This window comes from Zingiber officinale, chromosome 7B (assembly GCF_018446385.1).
Source record: "Zingiber officinale cultivar Zhangliang chromosome 7B, Zo_v1.1, whole genome shotgun sequence".
NCBI classification, from domain to species: Eukaryota; Viridiplantae; Streptophyta; class Magnoliopsida; order Zingiberales; family Zingiberaceae; genus Zingiber; species Zingiber officinale.
Genome location: NC_055999.1, coordinates 22,988,113 through 23,004,812, shown reverse-complemented (window position 1 = coordinate 23,004,812; position 16,700 = coordinate 22,988,113). Strand labels below are relative to the sequence as shown.

The 16,700-nt window shown below is 36.7% G+C and overlaps 1 protein-coding gene and 2 non-coding genes across 7 annotated transcripts; 1 reads left to right on the top strand and 2 right to left on the bottom strand.

The window, feature by feature from the left end:
* Window positions 1–8,411: 8,411 nt before the first annotated feature.
* LOC122005531 (protein WVD2-like 3) lies at window positions 8,412–13,890 on the top strand. Of its 5 annotated transcripts, XM_042560595.1 has the most exons (6): window positions 8,412–8,565; window positions 10,891–11,275; window positions 11,710–11,795; window positions 11,871–11,964; window positions 12,050–12,121; window positions 13,315–13,890. In XM_042560595.1, the coding sequence occupies exons 2-6, from the start codon at window positions 10,895–10,897 to the stop codon at window positions 13,366–13,368; spliced, it is 687 nt and encodes a 228-aa protein (XP_042416529.1). In that variant the 5' UTR covers window positions 8,412–8,565; window positions 10,891–10,894; the 3' UTR covers window positions 13,369–13,890. The 5 variants fall into 5 exon arrangements, with proteins under 5 accessions (XP_042416529.1, XP_042416528.1, XP_042416526.1 ...); XM_042560594.1 differs by having other exon boundaries at window positions 8,412–8,546; window positions 10,891–11,260; window positions 12,050–13,890; XM_042560592.1 differs by having other exon boundaries at window positions 8,412–8,546; window positions 12,050–13,890.
* Window positions 9,558–9,630, bottom strand: TRNAA-AGC. Its single transcript has one exon. It is a non-coding gene; the product is annotated as a tRNA-Ala (tRNA).
* Window positions 9,860–9,932, bottom strand: TRNAA-AGC. Its single transcript has one exon. It is a non-coding gene; the product is annotated as a tRNA-Ala (tRNA).
* Window positions 13,891–16,700: the final 2,810 nt, after the last annotated feature.

Genomic DNA, 16,700 nt, shown 5'->3' with positions numbered 1-16,700 from the left:
AGCAAGATAAGCCTAGGTGTTTGTGAGATGCTCTGGCTTAAATCTAGGGGAACATGATTTCTAGGGTAGAGCCTAAGCTAATTCCATATTTTTGAAAGTCTAGTAAAACTGGAATTTTAAGAACAATATTTTCCTAGAATTTAAAAGATAGAAAAAAAGTTTTAGGAAATTGATTAAAAATAACTATTCTACCCAACACATTCTTATTTCAATAAACAACTAAAAACTAATAAACATGAGTAAGTAGATGTCAACCAAATACTAATACAGTCTGAGAAGACAAATAGGTGTCTGTCCAAAATACATCAAGAAATAGTCTCAAAAGGCAGGATCATCAAGAGTGGGATCATCAGCTGGAGGTGGTGCAAGAGGCTGCTCGGGTGCCGGCTGAGGCTGTCCCTGGCGCCGTATCTCACCTCGGAGAGACATGAACCCTGCAGCTATCTCGGATCGGAGAGATCGGAGGAAGCGATGGCTGTCTAGCACAGCCCGTTGCGTCTGAATGGACTGAATCTCGAGCCGAGTAAGTTTGTCCTCGACGGAGGGAGGAGCCGAAGTCGAAGGCCCGACTGATGTGGAGGGTCCGGTAGAGGTGGAAGGATCTACGAAAATGTCCTCTGCCAGGAAGTCGGGCCACTCCTCACCCTCACCTGGTACGTCCTCGGCCTTTGGAGCACCAGGAGCAGCGACTGGCGGTGGTCGGCCCTTCTAGGCCAGAATCCCCTCGGTAGTGACCTCTGCACCTGCTAATCTAAGACTACGCTGACCTAACTCATCATAAATGGTAAGTGGGATGAGTGTCCCTTTGGTAATGTCTATCCTAGAGCCAGAGAATATCTGGGTCAGGAAATGACAGTAGGGCATATGAATCACTCTAGTCGTGACTGTACTAGATGCCTTAATGATGTTATGAAACATATGCAGTGCAATGTCTATATCTAGGCGTTGGCTAAGAGCGTACAAAAAGAATGAGTGGGATGGTCGCATCTTCGAGACATCTCAAGATGTGATGGGTAGGATGCATGCTGTCAGGACTCTGTACATAATATAGTCTTGAACTCGAAGAAGAGTAGACCTGAACTCAGTCAGGCCAAAGGGTCTCTCCTCCCCAAAAAAATGCATGTAGATGTCATCTAAGGTAATGTGAGAATAGGGATCACCAAAAGGTAGCTCCCTACTCGGGTAACATAAAAATGTACACTGAGACTCCCTAAGCTCTAAGCTAGTGCGAAGCAGGGAGGGAGTAAACTGAAGATCAGTGCCACCAACTCTGGTGGAATAGGTGCTATCATCAACCTTTTCAAGGTTGTGATAGAACTGGGCACACAGGTCTTGATTCACTGTAGTGGTGCAGTCAACCAGTTTACCTAGATGATAGTAGTCTATCATCTGGACTGCGGGTAGACAAAATTGGGATAAAATTTCCCTACCTATATACCTAGGTTTAATGGACTCAAAGGTAAACCTGGCAAAATCTATCCTATGTTGCTCCGAGGGGAATCTAGGATCCGTGGAAGGGGCCCTAGCCAGTGTAGGATCAACAATGCGACGTTTCCTATTTTTGACATTATACAAGAAAACTAGCACGAAATTTATATAATAGATGATTGAGAAGAGTTTAGAGTAAACCTTGGAGGCATTTCTAGGATTAGAGGAGGAAGAGATGGGTTGAAGGCGCCTTGGTTGGAGAGAGATCGCACGAGAACCTCATGTTGTGTTTCGGCAGAAGACGAACAGAAGAAGCCTTCTGTTCGTGGCAAAATCGCGGAATGAAGGCGCCTTAAAGATGGTCCGAGGCTCCTTAATCAGGTCGAAGGGAGATTTCCCACCGCTGTTGAGGGTGCCTCCCTTGTGTGGGAGGCGCCTCTGTTCAGGCGCCACATGTTTTTTTTAAAATTTATTTATCGTTGAAGAAGTTTATGATTAATTAAGTTTTGAGAGGTTATTAATTTCTATTGATTAGGTTTTTAGATTAAATATTAAAAGTTAATTTAATTTTGAGAAATAATTTTTGTTAAGTTAATTTTAAAAAATAATTTTAAGTTAATTAAGTTTTGAAAAATAATTTTAAGTTAATTATTTTTGAAAAATAATTTTAAGTTTATTAATTTTGAAAAATATTTTTAAGTTTATTAATTTTGAAAAATATTTTTAAGTTAATTAATTTTGAAAAAATAATTTTAAGTTAATTAATTTTGAAAAATAATTTTAAGTTAATTAATTTTGAAAAATAATTTTTAAGTTAATTAATTTTTGAAAGATAATTTAAGTTAATTAATTTAAGCTAATTAATTTTGATAAATAATTAAGTTTGACTAATTTTGAAAATAATTAAGTTTGATTAATTTTGAAAATAATTAAGTTTGGATTAATTTGGTTTACGAGTTAAATTTTGAATTAATTTTAATTATGAATTAAATTTTGAATTAATTTTAATTATGAGTTAAATTTTGAATTAATTTTAATTATGAGTTAAATTTTGAATTAACTTAGTCATCTCACCTGATGTAAATTTTCAATCAGAGAATCCTACAATTTTGTGAGATGAATTAGTTTCAATTTAAGGGTTTTGTTTAACTTTGTGTTAGATTTAAGTTTAGTTTTGGGTTCAACAAGCAGGCGTTCTTTGTATAAACTTCTGGGCTATGGTGAGTCACAAGGACATCATTAAAGTAACCATGCCTTCGAGATTTTCCAAATAGTCATATCCATTGAACTTAGTACTAAACCTTGGTCTAACTGGTTAGGATCCATAGAAGGTAGCTTCGGTCAGTTTCACTTAGCCAAATACACCAGATCGAAGCCATATCTTCCTAGACATGCGATGATTAAGTTTCCCCAACGTACTATCATCCAATATTTCACCAGTACCGTGGGTCAAGTTAAACCTAGCTCATTTTAATCTAACCCTATTTACCCTGCTGGGTAGGTAAAGTTCGATTACTCTGTCGGGTAGATTAAGTTCGGTTACCCTGTCGGGTAATTTTAGTTGGGGATGCCAGCTATTCTGGATCCTCCTTCTATTTTGATTTGAGTTAAATTTTACTTTTAATTTTGAATTAATTTCGAATTGAGTTTTGAATTTTGAGTTTTAAATTTAATTTCGAATTTTTAATTGAATTTTGAATTTAAATTCAAATTTTTAATTGAATTTGGAATTTGGAATTTTTTTTTAATTTAATTTCGAATTATTGAATTTTTAATTTAATTTCGAATTTTTTTAATTTAATTTAGAATTATTGAATTTTTAATTTAATTTTGAATTTTTAATTTAATTTCAAAATTTTAATTTAATTTTTAATTTTTAATTTAATTTCGAATTATTAATTTAATTTTGAATTTTTAATTTTGAATTTTAATTGAATTTTTAATTTTTAATTTTTAATTTTGAATTAATTGAATTTTTAATTATGTTGGTTTTATTAATATCGTCTTTCTTTTTACTCCCCCTAGATCATAGCCTCGATATTGTCTATCGAGGTAGTGTATTTGATACTTCGGGATCCAATATTGACCAAGTCCAACTTGATTAATCAATTTGGACTTGGAGACCCATGCTTAGACTGTTTTTCTATTTACTCTTTGTACAAGAGATAAATAAGATTTATATTTTTTCTTTGGTTTAAATCCTAGACCAGTTCTATTGTAAACGGCTCTTTGTATCCCAAGAATTAGGTCAAGATTCTTGGAACCTAAAGAAAACCGTTCTAGTGTTTTCTCCAGATCCTTGACTTGAATTTTCAGGCTGGAATTATCTTCTACAAGTTTTTGGACTTAAGTTGAGTTTCCAGTCTGAACTGGTTTAGTCAAAGATTCGGAGTTAGTCACTTCTTTAAGGACTTCTACTTCCTTTAGAAGTGACTTGACTCTAAGGTTTGATTTAGCTAACTTTCGTAACAAGTAATTAACTAAATTATTGAGTCGAGAGATACTTACAGAGGGATCGGGCCCTTCGGAAATGGATACGGATCCGTGGCTTTGCTCGGACTGGGCCTCCGATTCGCTCTCACTCTCGGATAGGTTGATTTGGTCCCGGGCCATCAGCGCAAGTAAACTCGTCTGATTGAGTTCGTCGTCATCGTCTTCTGAGGAAGATTCATCCCATGTCGCCTTCAGGGCCTTCTTCCTTCTCTGCTTCTTGGCTTCCTTTTGGTTGGGGCAGTTGGCCTTGATGTGCCCCTTCTAGTTGCATCCGTAGCAGATCACCTCAAATTTTACCTTAGAATTCGGTTGGGCCTCCTTGGATTGGACTGCCTTCTTTAGGTCCCTCTTGTTGAAGCCTTTCTTCTTCTTGTAGAGTCTTTTCACAAGGTTCATGAGTTCAATGGTTAGTTCATTGTCTTCTTCATCTGAGTCGGTTTCTGCTTCCGGCTCATGTTCGGTTCTTCGTCGTGATCTTGATTCGCGAGCTCCACCGGTACCTGCAAGCAAAGCAATTTCTTTCTCAGAAGGCTGTGTATTAGTCTGCTCATGAAGTTCGAATTCTGAAAATAGTTCGTCTAATTTAATTGAAGATAAATCTTTGGAGACTTTGTAGGCATCTACCATTGATGCCCACAATGTACTCCTAGGAAAATAGTTGAGTGCATACCTTATGATGTCCCTATTCTCGACCTTTTGACCGATTGCGTGGAGGGAGTTGAGGATGTCTTGTATACATACGTGGAGTTGACAGACTGTCTCATCTTCCTGCATTTTTAGGTTATATAATTTATTAAGCAACAAGTCACGTTTACTTACTTTTGTGTCAGAGGTTCCCTCGTGGAGTTCGATCAGCTTCTCCCAAAGCTCTTTTGCGCTGGAGAAAGGTCCAACTCTGTTGAGTTCCTCCTTGGTCAGTCCGCATTGGAGGGTGCAGGTTGCTCTGGCATCAGCTTCCACCTTCTTGATTAGGGTCGGTTCCCATTTTTCGCAGGGTGTTGGCTTGCCATCTTCGTCGGATGGCAGTTGTAGTCCGGTCTTGATTATCATCCACGTGTCGAACTGTGTCTTGAGGAAGGTTTCCATTCACCCCTCCCAATATCTGAAGTCTTCTCCGGAGAAAAGTGGGGCGTGAATGGTGCTGAAACCTTCTTGTTGGGCCATTTAAAATTCTGAACGACAAAAACAACAAAATCGGTTTCAAGACGGGGTCTTGGATTAGTAGTGTGGGAGAAAGAAGAAAAAACAAGCTCGAGTGGTATTGTACCAACCTCAAGCAAAATCGATTCGATAAAACAATTAGAATGTAGCTATTAAGCTAATTCTAATTTGACTCCGAAAAATCTGAAAATACCACGAAAAAAAATGTTTTGAATAGTGGTTGCACTGATTCAAAACGACTCCGCTCTGATACCAATTGTTGGATCGAGAAGCGCTAGAGGGGGGTGAATAGCGTTCGCGGCTATTTCATTCGTTTTGGAATCGTAAAAGCAGTCGAGTAAATAAACGCAGCGGAATAAAAATAAACACACAAACACAAGAGATTTACTTCGTTCGGAGCCTGTAGCGACTCCTATTTGAAGGTCCGCGATCCTTGATCGCTTTCCGTGGGCAACAATTATAAGCACAAAATTATTACAAGCTAAATACAATTTAAAATAATAATTAAAAATACCAACGACACTTAGGAAATATTAGATTTGAAGCTCCGGGTCGTCGGGAAGTATTCGCAGTACTTCTGGGTCGTCTCGTTGACAGCACATTAAAGAAAGGTTGCTTAGAGGAAGTGCTTTCGAGTTGCTGGTCGAGTGCTGCTTTTATACAGTACTCAAGGCGCCTTGAAATCCATCCAAGGCGCCTCCAGGATGGCCGAGTCGCCCGCGTGGATCAAACCTAAACTGGTCGTGACTTATCCCTTCAAGGCGCCTTCTGTGCTCTCCAAGGTGCCTTCATCCAGCAGTCCAAGGCGCCTCCAAGCTTGCTTCGCAGCCAGCTCAGCTTTGCATCCGAGGCGCCTCCAAGCTCCATGGAGGCACCTCGGACACTGTTCATCCGAGGCTAAGTTGTGCTCCTTTGGTCCTGCAAAAAGTGTTAGTCCCAAACACATACCTTGTAAAACCAAGTTAGCACAAAACAACAATATAAATATGATAATAGAATATGATGACAGTCTCCGGACTGTCCGGGTCTGACTTCGGATTTCCAACCGGAAACCCTAGGTCGACCCGACACCTACTGTTCCCTCTGCGGGGAACGCGTGCTCACCTACTCCACTCAGGAGATTTACCTGTTGCCAGTACGATCCTCTAGATCGACTGGACTTTTGCTGAGCGTTCGAAACTTCCGGACTTTCTGCTGGACTTCCGCTTCCCGGCTGGTCCAGTCTTTCACCTGGTTCGCGACACCAGGACTTTCCACCTAGGGTTACCCCCCTAAGATTTATGCCTGAAGCTCTCGACCCGCTAAGACTTTCCACATAGGGTTATCAACCCCTATGACCTAGGGTTACCACCCCCTAGGATTTTCACCTTGCCTAACCACAGTTAGGGCTTTTGCCTAAGTACACTTAGGACTTTCCTGCAATCTCATTCAGACTATTAGATCACCACATACCTTAACTTTGAATCCTTTGTCATTATCAAAACTCAGGTTCAATCGTCGGATATTTCCCGTACCAACATTATGGTTTAACAAATATGGTGCCATTGGATAACACATGACTTTTAGCAATTTTCCACAATTTCTATTTTTTTTTTAAATATATATATATATATATATATATATATATTTGTAATCTAAATTATATCTTCATTTGCTCTATTAAAGATTAATAAAAAAAGGTGGCATGTAATGAAATCTTGGCCCATTCATCCTACGAATATCCTTTTTAGACATCGACATAAAGACTCACCTAACCTAATAACATCTCATCCAATTAATTAACCCTAATTAAAGTATTATCCTAGGTTTGAACATTATGATAATATTTGTTTCAAAGAAGACTTGTAAAATTTTTGTAAATTATAGGAAGAAGTTTTGTTTATTATATATATTTCTCTTTTTTTTTTTTTTTTTTTTGGGGATGAAGTTGAAAGAGACTTATGGTATTACTTGTTTTTCAAAAGAGCTACCAAGTTCACATCTAATGGAGGGGCCTAAAGACATGGGTCATTTTTTAGGTCGATATCTTTTTTAATATCATATTAATAACATAAATAATAGAATCAAACAATGAATAAGAATATATTTTTTTTCATCAAATTAGACAAAGTTCATATGAAATTAATAAGTATACCTTTCACCTAAACATTAACATTTTAAAAAATCAGTCAAATATATATATATATATATAATTTTGATATGCTATGGATCCTGGAATTAATTCAGGTGTCCGGTAAAATAGTCCAGACGCTTGGAATTAATCCAGGCGCCTGGACTCCTTTTAGTTTTTTTTTTTTTATTTTGAGATATATTATATTTAGGGTTCAAAATTTTAGGATTTAGGAGTAGGATTATAACGGTTTTGAGTTAATAAGACTTTTCCTCTAGGATTTAGACTTCCCTCTTAGATTATAGTGTTTCAGATTAAAAATTATAGATGCTCACGAGATATATTATATGTATTTAGGGTTAAAATTTTAAAATTTAGAAGTTAGATTATAATGAGTTTAAGTTAATAAGATTTTTTTTTATAGGTTTAGATTTTCTTTTTGAGTTATACTATTAAGATAAATAATTTTAATTATGCACGGAATATAATATATATGTATTTATAGGTTTTGAATTTATGATTTACAGAATTTTTTATTTTTAAAAATTTAAAAAATTTAAAATTTTAAAAATTTAAAAATAAAAGAATCGATGGATTATCAAAACTTAAAAAAATAAAATAAATATTTTCCTTTAAAATGAAGGAATTTAAGATATTTGGTGTAACCCCTAAACTACGCAAAACTCGCAAGAGAGAAATTAAGTACGCTACTAAAATCCTGATATATTATCGTAGCAGTAATATAACGGAGTCCTGCTGCTATAGTAGCGGAACTGGCGATCAGTTTTCCCGTTTCTGTCCCGTTATTTGTCCTAGAGTCAGCCGTGGCATATCGGTCGTTACGTGTCGGCGGTCACTAAAAAAAAAGGAAAATTTTGAATGGAACTTACTCACTTTGAAAAAATTCAACCGTTTTACTGGCACCGTGATAGGCAAAGTATCGAAAGTGATCAATTGAAATTCGGGTACAATGTCGAGTATAAATAGTAAGTGGAGAAAGTATATTTAAAAGTAGTTCGCGCGTCGGGTTACCTGCCGGATTGACGTGAGGGTCCCGCCACGACCCCCAGATGGAGGTAGTCTTACCGCTCTCGAAACGACACGAGGGACCAGATTTACCTGCGAACAACTCGAATGCATAACGCGCAAAGGTTCCACCGACCGCCGTTAACTTACGTCGCTAAACGGCGATGCGGTGCTATAAATGGCGTAACAGGGAGCAGCTCCACTCTGTAACGCCGTGGAGAGGAGTACAGCCAAGCTCGCAACTCGCAAGCGGATAGGAAAGCGAAGGGGCCGGCGGACGGCAGCGGTGGGATAAGGAGAAAGTGAAGGATAGTTGAGGCGGAGGAAGGTGAAATCGCAAGCCATTGGTTAGTTTTTTCCCCCTCTTTCTCGTTAGGTTTTGGCACCTTGGTTTTCTTTGGAATCAAATGTTGGGGCGAGCGAAAAGTAATTTGTGAGTGTTCTTAATCGGACGAGGGATTCACATTTAGAATCTTCTTTCTTTGCTTGGAATTTTGCTGGATTTCTTTGCACCAGGAACAGTTTTGAATGCAGTCGTTTCTCCTCGACGAATTGTTTTGACGCAATCTTTTCTTCCTCGACATTGTGAATATTTTAGATCTGTGCAGTAATTTCTTTTCCCTTTTCTTCCTACTTCTGTGGGTTTAGTAGCACTTTTACTGCTTCGATGGGGCATCTCTATGGAGTTTGGGTAGCTAATAATTGAGAGTTGCAGATGCTGGTTCAATTAATTCTAGGGTATGAATAAGCATACTGTTCTTCTTTATGAGTCGGTGTTTATGCTTGTCACTTTCTCTCCGATTCGAAATATTCACAATGTGATTGTAATTTTTATGCTAATGGTTAAAATCTTTCAAATTACGGTTGTGCCGAAAAAAATAGTGGCTTCCTGTTTCGACTTAGCATCCTGTTCCAATTTCTTTCCGCTCTGATTAAAATAAAAAAAAAAAACTGGAGATGCAGGGTATTGATTCCCATGCCTCTAGCTCTACCATCTGAGCTACACCCCTTAATGAAATGTAGTTATGACGATTGAAAGCTAATCAGTACATTATCCCATCTTACTTGCTGGTCTTCTAAGAATTTGAAGCTATTCTTAATATTGTATCTATCACTTGCTGGGGTTCGAACACTTAACTCTCATTTTTATTTTTCATTTCTATATGTACTATTCGTTCCTTCAGTTTGTTTTTTTCAAGAACATACATTCTCACGATTTGTATCCAAAGCCTATTAGAAATTCATTTTTATTTATTAAAAACAAAAATGGATTATATAGTCGTGAAACATAATTTTTTTGAACTGGATCCAAGATTTTTCCAAAACTATAATAAAAATTTGGAGAAGTGGGGTATCGATCCCCATACCTCTCGCATGCTAAGCGAGCGCTCTACCATCTGAGCTACATCCCCATTCTTTTTCATTTGAAAAGTTTGAATACATGGTGTGCTACCTGTCTAAAATCCTGAAAAATTCCCTCAAATTGCTAAGATAACTTAATGTTGAATTTTCCATTATTAGTTAACTCTCATTTTTATTTTTCATTTCTATATGTACTATGTGTTCCTTTATCTGTAGTTTTTTTTTTTCACTTTGTACAACTTATTTATGAAAGATTTTCCAAAAAATTTAATGAAAATGTGGAGAAGTGGGGTATCGATCCCCATACCTCTCGCATGCTAAGCGAGCGCTCTACCATCTGAGCTACATCCCCTCTTTTTTTTTTTTCTTTTTTTTAAATAATATTTCCATGTGTGTTGAATTAACAGTTTTTAGTGAAACTTTTGATAATTATTAATAAAAGGTATTTTTCCACAAAAAAAAAAAAGTAGTCGAGTGCATGAAGCTCTCGCTAGTACAAGTCCCGTGGAAGGGTTGAATTATATTGAGTCTATTGTTTGCAATCTTACCTTGCATTTTGCAAAAAGTTGTTTCCGCGATTCAAACCTGTGACTTCAAGGTTATATTTTTCCACCAAAAGAAGTCAAAAATTGAAGATGTGGAATATTTATCCCCATCGCTCACATGCTATGTTAAGTAAGTGCTCTACCATCTAAGCTATATTCCCTTAATATCTTCTTAAGGAAATCCTAATATAATTTGCCAGCCATCTCATTTTACATAGCACTTGTTGTGTTAACATCTTGTATAATGGACTTCTTTTTTCTTGTGTAATAAACAGTGAAATAGTGCAGTTTCTCGGTATTTTTTTTTGTTTAATGAATCAAATTAACAAAATTAATCACTCAGTTGTTTTAGTTATTCTTGCTACTGTAAGACAATTGGATTTTCTTTGTGACACCAACTTATGTTTCTTGAGCCATTTGCTCTTATATTTTCTCCTTTTGTTTTGTCTATATGATGTGATTAGCCTTGCACACGCATGTTGTTGGTAACTTTAGGCAGCCCAGCCCCTCTTGCAATGGAAAAAACTGAAATATTTGACAGAATTTTGTGAAGCAAACTTTCAGTTCTACATTTTATAATTTCTTAATTGTTAAGATTCCTGAGGAAATTCCCATAGCTATTGAGATTGCTAGATGTTTAAGATTCTAGTACGTAGGTATTCTTCTAATTTTTATGTTTCTTTTCCCAACCGTCAATATGATAAAATTTTGGCCAATCATTCTGTGCACATTGTTATATTTTCATTATGTTGGTTTTTATGGCAGGTTAATGGGTGGGGAAATCATTAAAGTGGCTTTTGATGGAAAGTCAGACCATGCAGTAAGGATGCTAGATGATGAGAATTCTCATAGGCAACAAGAACTGCCTCTTCTCAGTGATCTGTGTGTGGATGACGATACAGCAGAAAATAAGCATATTATTCACAAATCATTAAATCAAAAAAAGTCAGCTGCACTGAAACCAGCTAATTCTGGAAATTCACAGTCTAACCGCACTGTTCCTCAGCCTTTCACTCTTGCAACTGAAAAGCGTGCTTCTGGTGGACATCACTCTATCATTTCTGTAACTGTGAATGCAGGCAAACACGCAACTGTAGAATATCTCCAGTCCAGAAATATCACAAACAAGCCTCAGGTGACCTATCCATTGGTATAAAAACTGCTTAATCGTCCATGATGTTATTTCTTATTGTGTCCCTGCAATGACATCTGAATTTTTTAAGGATGACTTTTATTTTACTTCAAACTATCAACTTGTGATAAAAATTAGAGCATTCCTACGCTCGCTCTCTATTAAGCAGTTCATATATCATATTACTAGGTTTTGTACTTAGCTTGTCCTGAATGTATTGATGTGATCTCCATTGTGATCCTGTATATTCTCAAGTGATTTTGCGAAAAAAGAAGGAACTTTTCACCATTCTCGATGCATGCATCCTATCAACAGATCAAGAAGATCACAAGTTTTGAATCCAAATTTATATGGCTTATTCTATTCTTGAAAGCATCTCAAATTCTTCTGGAAATGTAATTGGGAAATCTAAAGAATGATCAATTGTGAATCTAATCCTGTTGGTATTGCAGAGAAACTCACTTCTCACATCCAGGAAGCCTTTGCAACTTCATAATGCAACGCAAGCAGATGAAGAAGAGTCTCACTCTTTTGCTTTGTATCCTTATATAATTATATCTTCTACTCTATTTATACTGTCTATTTATTAATTGCTCCTGAACTTATATCATAGAGCTACACCATCTGTAAGAACTTTGAGAGGCAAAACAACTGTAGCAACTGCCCCTAGTTTCAGATGCAGTGAGCGTGCAGACAAGAGAAAGGAGGTACCATCTCTATGTACTAAGTCTAATTTTAGTGTTCTCATTTTAATCAGTTTAATTTTAATCATTTTTCCTCTGATTTCTTCAGTTCTACTCCAAGTTGGAACAGAAACACCTAGCTTTGGAGGCAGAAAAAAATCAGTCTGAAGCTAGGATCCCGGTACGCTTTCTTCTGTTAATACTCTCTATTGGTGTATATAAGTTGCCAATGTGTACGCTGGTGTGCACAATGGAATATTTTTTACTATTTTTAGCATGAATCCTTCTGAGATGGTGTTAATATTTCATTTCTCCATATTTACCTTGCATTTGTTAAAACATTGGTCTCTGAAAACCAACATGAATTGCACTAATTAACTAATACGAATTTGTTAAAACATAATATATTTGATGGGTTGTGCTCATCGTCTGCTTTACGTCTACACTAATGAGGTCACGTATATTTTGGATTTCCCTACTATTAACTTTGCAGATACAACAGAGAAATGGAAGAGGCTTGGCAGGTGACCAATTTCAAAAGTTTACAGTATCAGTAATATATGATTTTAGGTTTCTTGAATAATTATTTTAGTATTTAGCAGATGATCAATACATGTTTGGCCTAAACATTAATACAATTTAATTCAAACAATCTTAAATTAAAGAAAGGATGACAGAGAAGTTGTTTTCAAACAAACATTAGCGGATTATACTTCCCAGCAATACTTATGGTGAACAATTTATGTTTCTTCAGTTTGATTGCAAATTCATGGGCATTGATCATGGTTAAGTTCTTAACTGTCTGATTCATCAGGAAGAGCAAGAGGCAGCTCTGAAAAAGTTGAGGAAGAGATTATCATTCAAAGCACACCCAAATCATGCACTTAGGTTTATCTAGATTAGTTGTTTATCGCTATTTCAGTTTGTGAGTCAGTAACCTTTCGCTAAAACTCAACCGTTTTGCCCCTTCGACTAGTTCACAGAATTGGCAATTTTGATTACTTATCTTAAGGTTCCTTTCCAACTGAATCTATTCCTCTTTTTTTTTTTCCAATCCATGTGATAACTGATAAGAAAAATACTTTGATTGTGCTTATTTGCATTTATACACTTTTGGCTGAAGTATTTCCGGCCCATAAACCTTTTTTCTCCTCTTTGCATCAGTAGTTTTGATTCTCTTAATAGCACATTTACCTAATTGGAAGTACACTTTAACCAATCCAAAAATCCATAAACACGTTAAGGAATAAGTCTCATGCTTCAAGAATTTTACACTACTCGGCGGCTTCTCAGCTTACAACATTTTAGTTATGATGAGGACTGCTAATTTTTGTTAGTGAAGGTTTGCTTAAGTTTACTGAAAAAACAATGCAGGGGATATTACAAATGCAGCAGCATGAGGGGTTGCCCTGCAAGGAAACATGTTGAAAGGTGCTTGGAAGACCCTTCGATGATGATTGTCACTTACGAAGGCGGGCACAATCACACGCGGTTGCTCACCCAGTCTGACCAGACGAAGATTTTTGTCATCAACTCCTGCTGAGCAACTTGTTTATCACCTTCCTTCGGTCATTGCACCACCTCGATGATCAAAGATAAGGCTGTGGCAATACTTGTGTTGTCCGGTGATCTATGTCTCCATGGTGCACATCATGGAACACCACCTGCCTCTCCTCGGTTTCGGACAGAAGCAAGTTAAGCCTAAATTGCTTCCGCTTAGATAAACAAACTACAGGAGGTTAGTTTTGCTATGGCTTTTGCAAATCTTCCGCGAAAGCTGCTTTCTACCTCCATAGCAAATAGATCTTCTAGATTGAGGGTGATCAATATAATGATAAAACCAAGAGTGATTTGTTGTGATTTTGCCTAGTGCAACATCATCAGTAGTTTTTGTACACAAAAAAGAAAAGCAAAATGAAAGCACAGTGATCAAGGATGGTTTACTAAGTATCTCCAAGACTAGCTCAATCCAAATTTCACTTAGTTGAGATATTGCTATTATGTGTTGGATCGAGAAGCGCTAAAGGGGGGGTGAATAGCGCTCGCGGCTATTTCGTTCGTTTCGGAATCGTAAAAGCAGTCGAGTAAATAAACGCAGCGGAATAAAAACAAACATACAAACACAAGGGATTTACTTCGTTCGGAGCCTGTAGCGACTCCTACTCGAAGGTCCGCGATCCTTGATCGCTTTCCGTGGGCAACAACTATAAACACGAAATTATTACAAGCTAAATACAATTTAAAACAGTAATTAAAAATACCAACGACGCTTAGGAAATATCAGATTTGAAGCTCCGGGTCGTCGGGAAGTATTCGCAGCACTTCTGGGTCGTCTCGTTGACAGCACGTTAAAGAAAGGTTGCTTAGAGGAAGTGCTTTCGAGTTGCTGGTCGAATGCTGCTTTTATATAGTGCTCAAGGCGCCTTGAAATCCATCCAAGGCGCCTCCAGGATGGCTGAGTCGCCCGCGTGGATCAAGCCTGAACTGGTCGTGACTTATCCCTTCAAGGCGCCTTCTGTGCTCTCCAAGGCGTCTTCATCTACCAGTCTAAGGCGCCTTGAGCTTACTTCAAGGCGCCTCCAAGCTTGCTTTGCAGCCAGCTCAGCTTTGCATCCGAGGCGTCTCCAAGCTCCATGAAGGCGCCTCGGATACTGTTCAACCGAGGCTAAGTTGTGCTCCTTTGGTCCTGCAAAAAGTGTTAGTCCCAAACACATACCCTGCAAAACCAAGTTAGCCCAAAACAACAATATAGATATGATAATAGAATATGATGACAGTCTCCGGACTGTCCGGGTCTGACTTCGGATTTCCAACCGGAAACCCTAGGTTGACCTGACGCCTACTGTTCCCTCTGCGGGGAACGCGTCCTCACCTACTCCACTCAGGAGATTTACCTGTTGCCAGTACGATCCTCCAGATCGACTGGACTTTTGCTGGACTTCCGCTTCCCGGCTGGTCCAGTCTTTCACCTGGTTCGCGACACCAGGACTTTCCACCTAGGGTTACCCCCCCTAGGATTTTTGCCTGAAGCTCTCGACCCGCCAAGACTTTCCGCATAGGGTTATCACCCCCTATGACCTAGGGTTACCACCCCCTAGGGTTTTCACCTTGCCTAACCACAGTTAGGGCTTTTGCCTAAGTTAGGACTTTCCTGCAATCTCATTCGGACTGTTAGATCACCACACACCTTAACTTTGAATCCTTTGCCATTATCAAAACTCAAGTTTGATCGTCGGATGCTTCCCGCACCAACAATCTTCCCCTTTTTGATTATGGCAACTGAAATTCAAAGTTAAGTAAAACAAATGCATAAATATATTTAAAATGTTTAAGTCAGCAAGCTCAAGTATATAAATTTCAAATACAAGCATAATTTAAGCTAACACTTAAACTTTGTGAAGCTTCCCCTTAATACTGGGCTTTCTTTTTGAATTAGTCTTTCTTTTACTTTTGAATTTCCCTACTCTCCCCCTTTGCCATTTATCAAAAACAAGCCAGTTTAATACAAGTTTTAACTTTTTAGAAAAACAGATTAGGCTTTGAAAGAAGGGAAAAAATGCTTGTGTAACACTTAGCTTATAATTAAATTTTACTGAAAAACTGTTAGCTAAGGGAGAAAGAGGACTTAAAAGAAATATTTTTCACCTAAGTTTAAAAGGCTAATATATTGTTGACTTCTTTTGAAACTTAGTTGTTTTTTGAAAGATACTTAGCTAAATTTTGAAAATCTGTTAGAAGAAAAACTTAGCTAGATTTTAAAGAAATTTTTTTTTTTGGAGCTAAAAAAATTTGAAGTCTCTTTTTACTTAGCAGAAATATTTTGAAAGCAATGAGTTAAATTTTGCAAGTATATGCTTTTAATACTTTTAGCTAAGTAATGAATGAATCTGAGAGGTAACTTAGAAAAATATTTTAGCAAAAATTTGTAAAGTTGGATTTCAAGGTTGGCTAAGTTTGAGAAGGTTAGAAAGTTGCTATATGAATCATTTAGCTAAGTCTTTTGCAAAGATTGAATTTTGAAAATGTAGCTTCAGTTAAAAAAGGTACTTAGCTTAAAAAAAACTTAATTTTGAAAAAAATAGGAGTAAGAACTTGTTAAATTTTAGGACGAAGAGGGAGTAACTATTTAATTTAGGTTATTTATTTAAATTTAGTTGGTCCTTAAGTCCAAGCATGAGTCAGGTTAAATAGATGTTAAATTATCCAAATTATTTTGATAAGGTATCAGAGCCCTAAAGTATGCTCAATCTTACAATCTCCATTTCCTTCACCAACTATCTAACCTTTAGCTACTTGCTTATTGCCTAATTTTCCATTTCACCCATTCTAGGTTTTCAGGCATGTTTAGCTTATGAGTGAGTGTTAGAGAAAGTTAACTTTGTCAATAAAACTATTGAAAATATAAGTTTGAATTTCAAATTAGTAATTATTAAACTTTGAGACTATAGTGAAAATTAATTGGAGTTAACATTTGCAATCATAATTTTATAATATGATTTGAGAATTAAAGATTTTAAACCCTTTTAAATTAATTAATATATTGAAATTAATTAAATAATATTCTGAAATTAATTGAATAATATTTTGAAATTATTTTCAAAAATTATTAAATGATTTTGAAATGAATTTTCAAAAGATTTTTGAAATGAATTTTCAAAAGATTTTTGAAATGAATTTTCAAAGGATTTTTCAAATAATTTTTAAATGATTTTGAAATTGATTTTCAAAAGATTTTTCAAATAATTTTTTAAATGATTTTG

Bases quoted from the DNA above. Each gene is read 5' to 3' on its own strand.
- LOC122005531 (XM_042560592.1), top strand. From the start codon at position 10,895: ATGGGTGGGGAAATCATTAAAGTGGCTTTTGATGGAAAGTCAGACCAT. The intron at 11,796-11,870 runs GTATCCTTATAT...CTTATATCATAG, and splicing joins GAGTCTCACTCTTTTGCTTT to AGCTACACCATCTGTAAGAA. The intron at 11,965-12,049 runs GTACCATCTCTA...TGATTTCTTCAG, and splicing joins GTGCAGACAAGAGAAAGGAG to TTCTACTCCAAGTTGGAACA.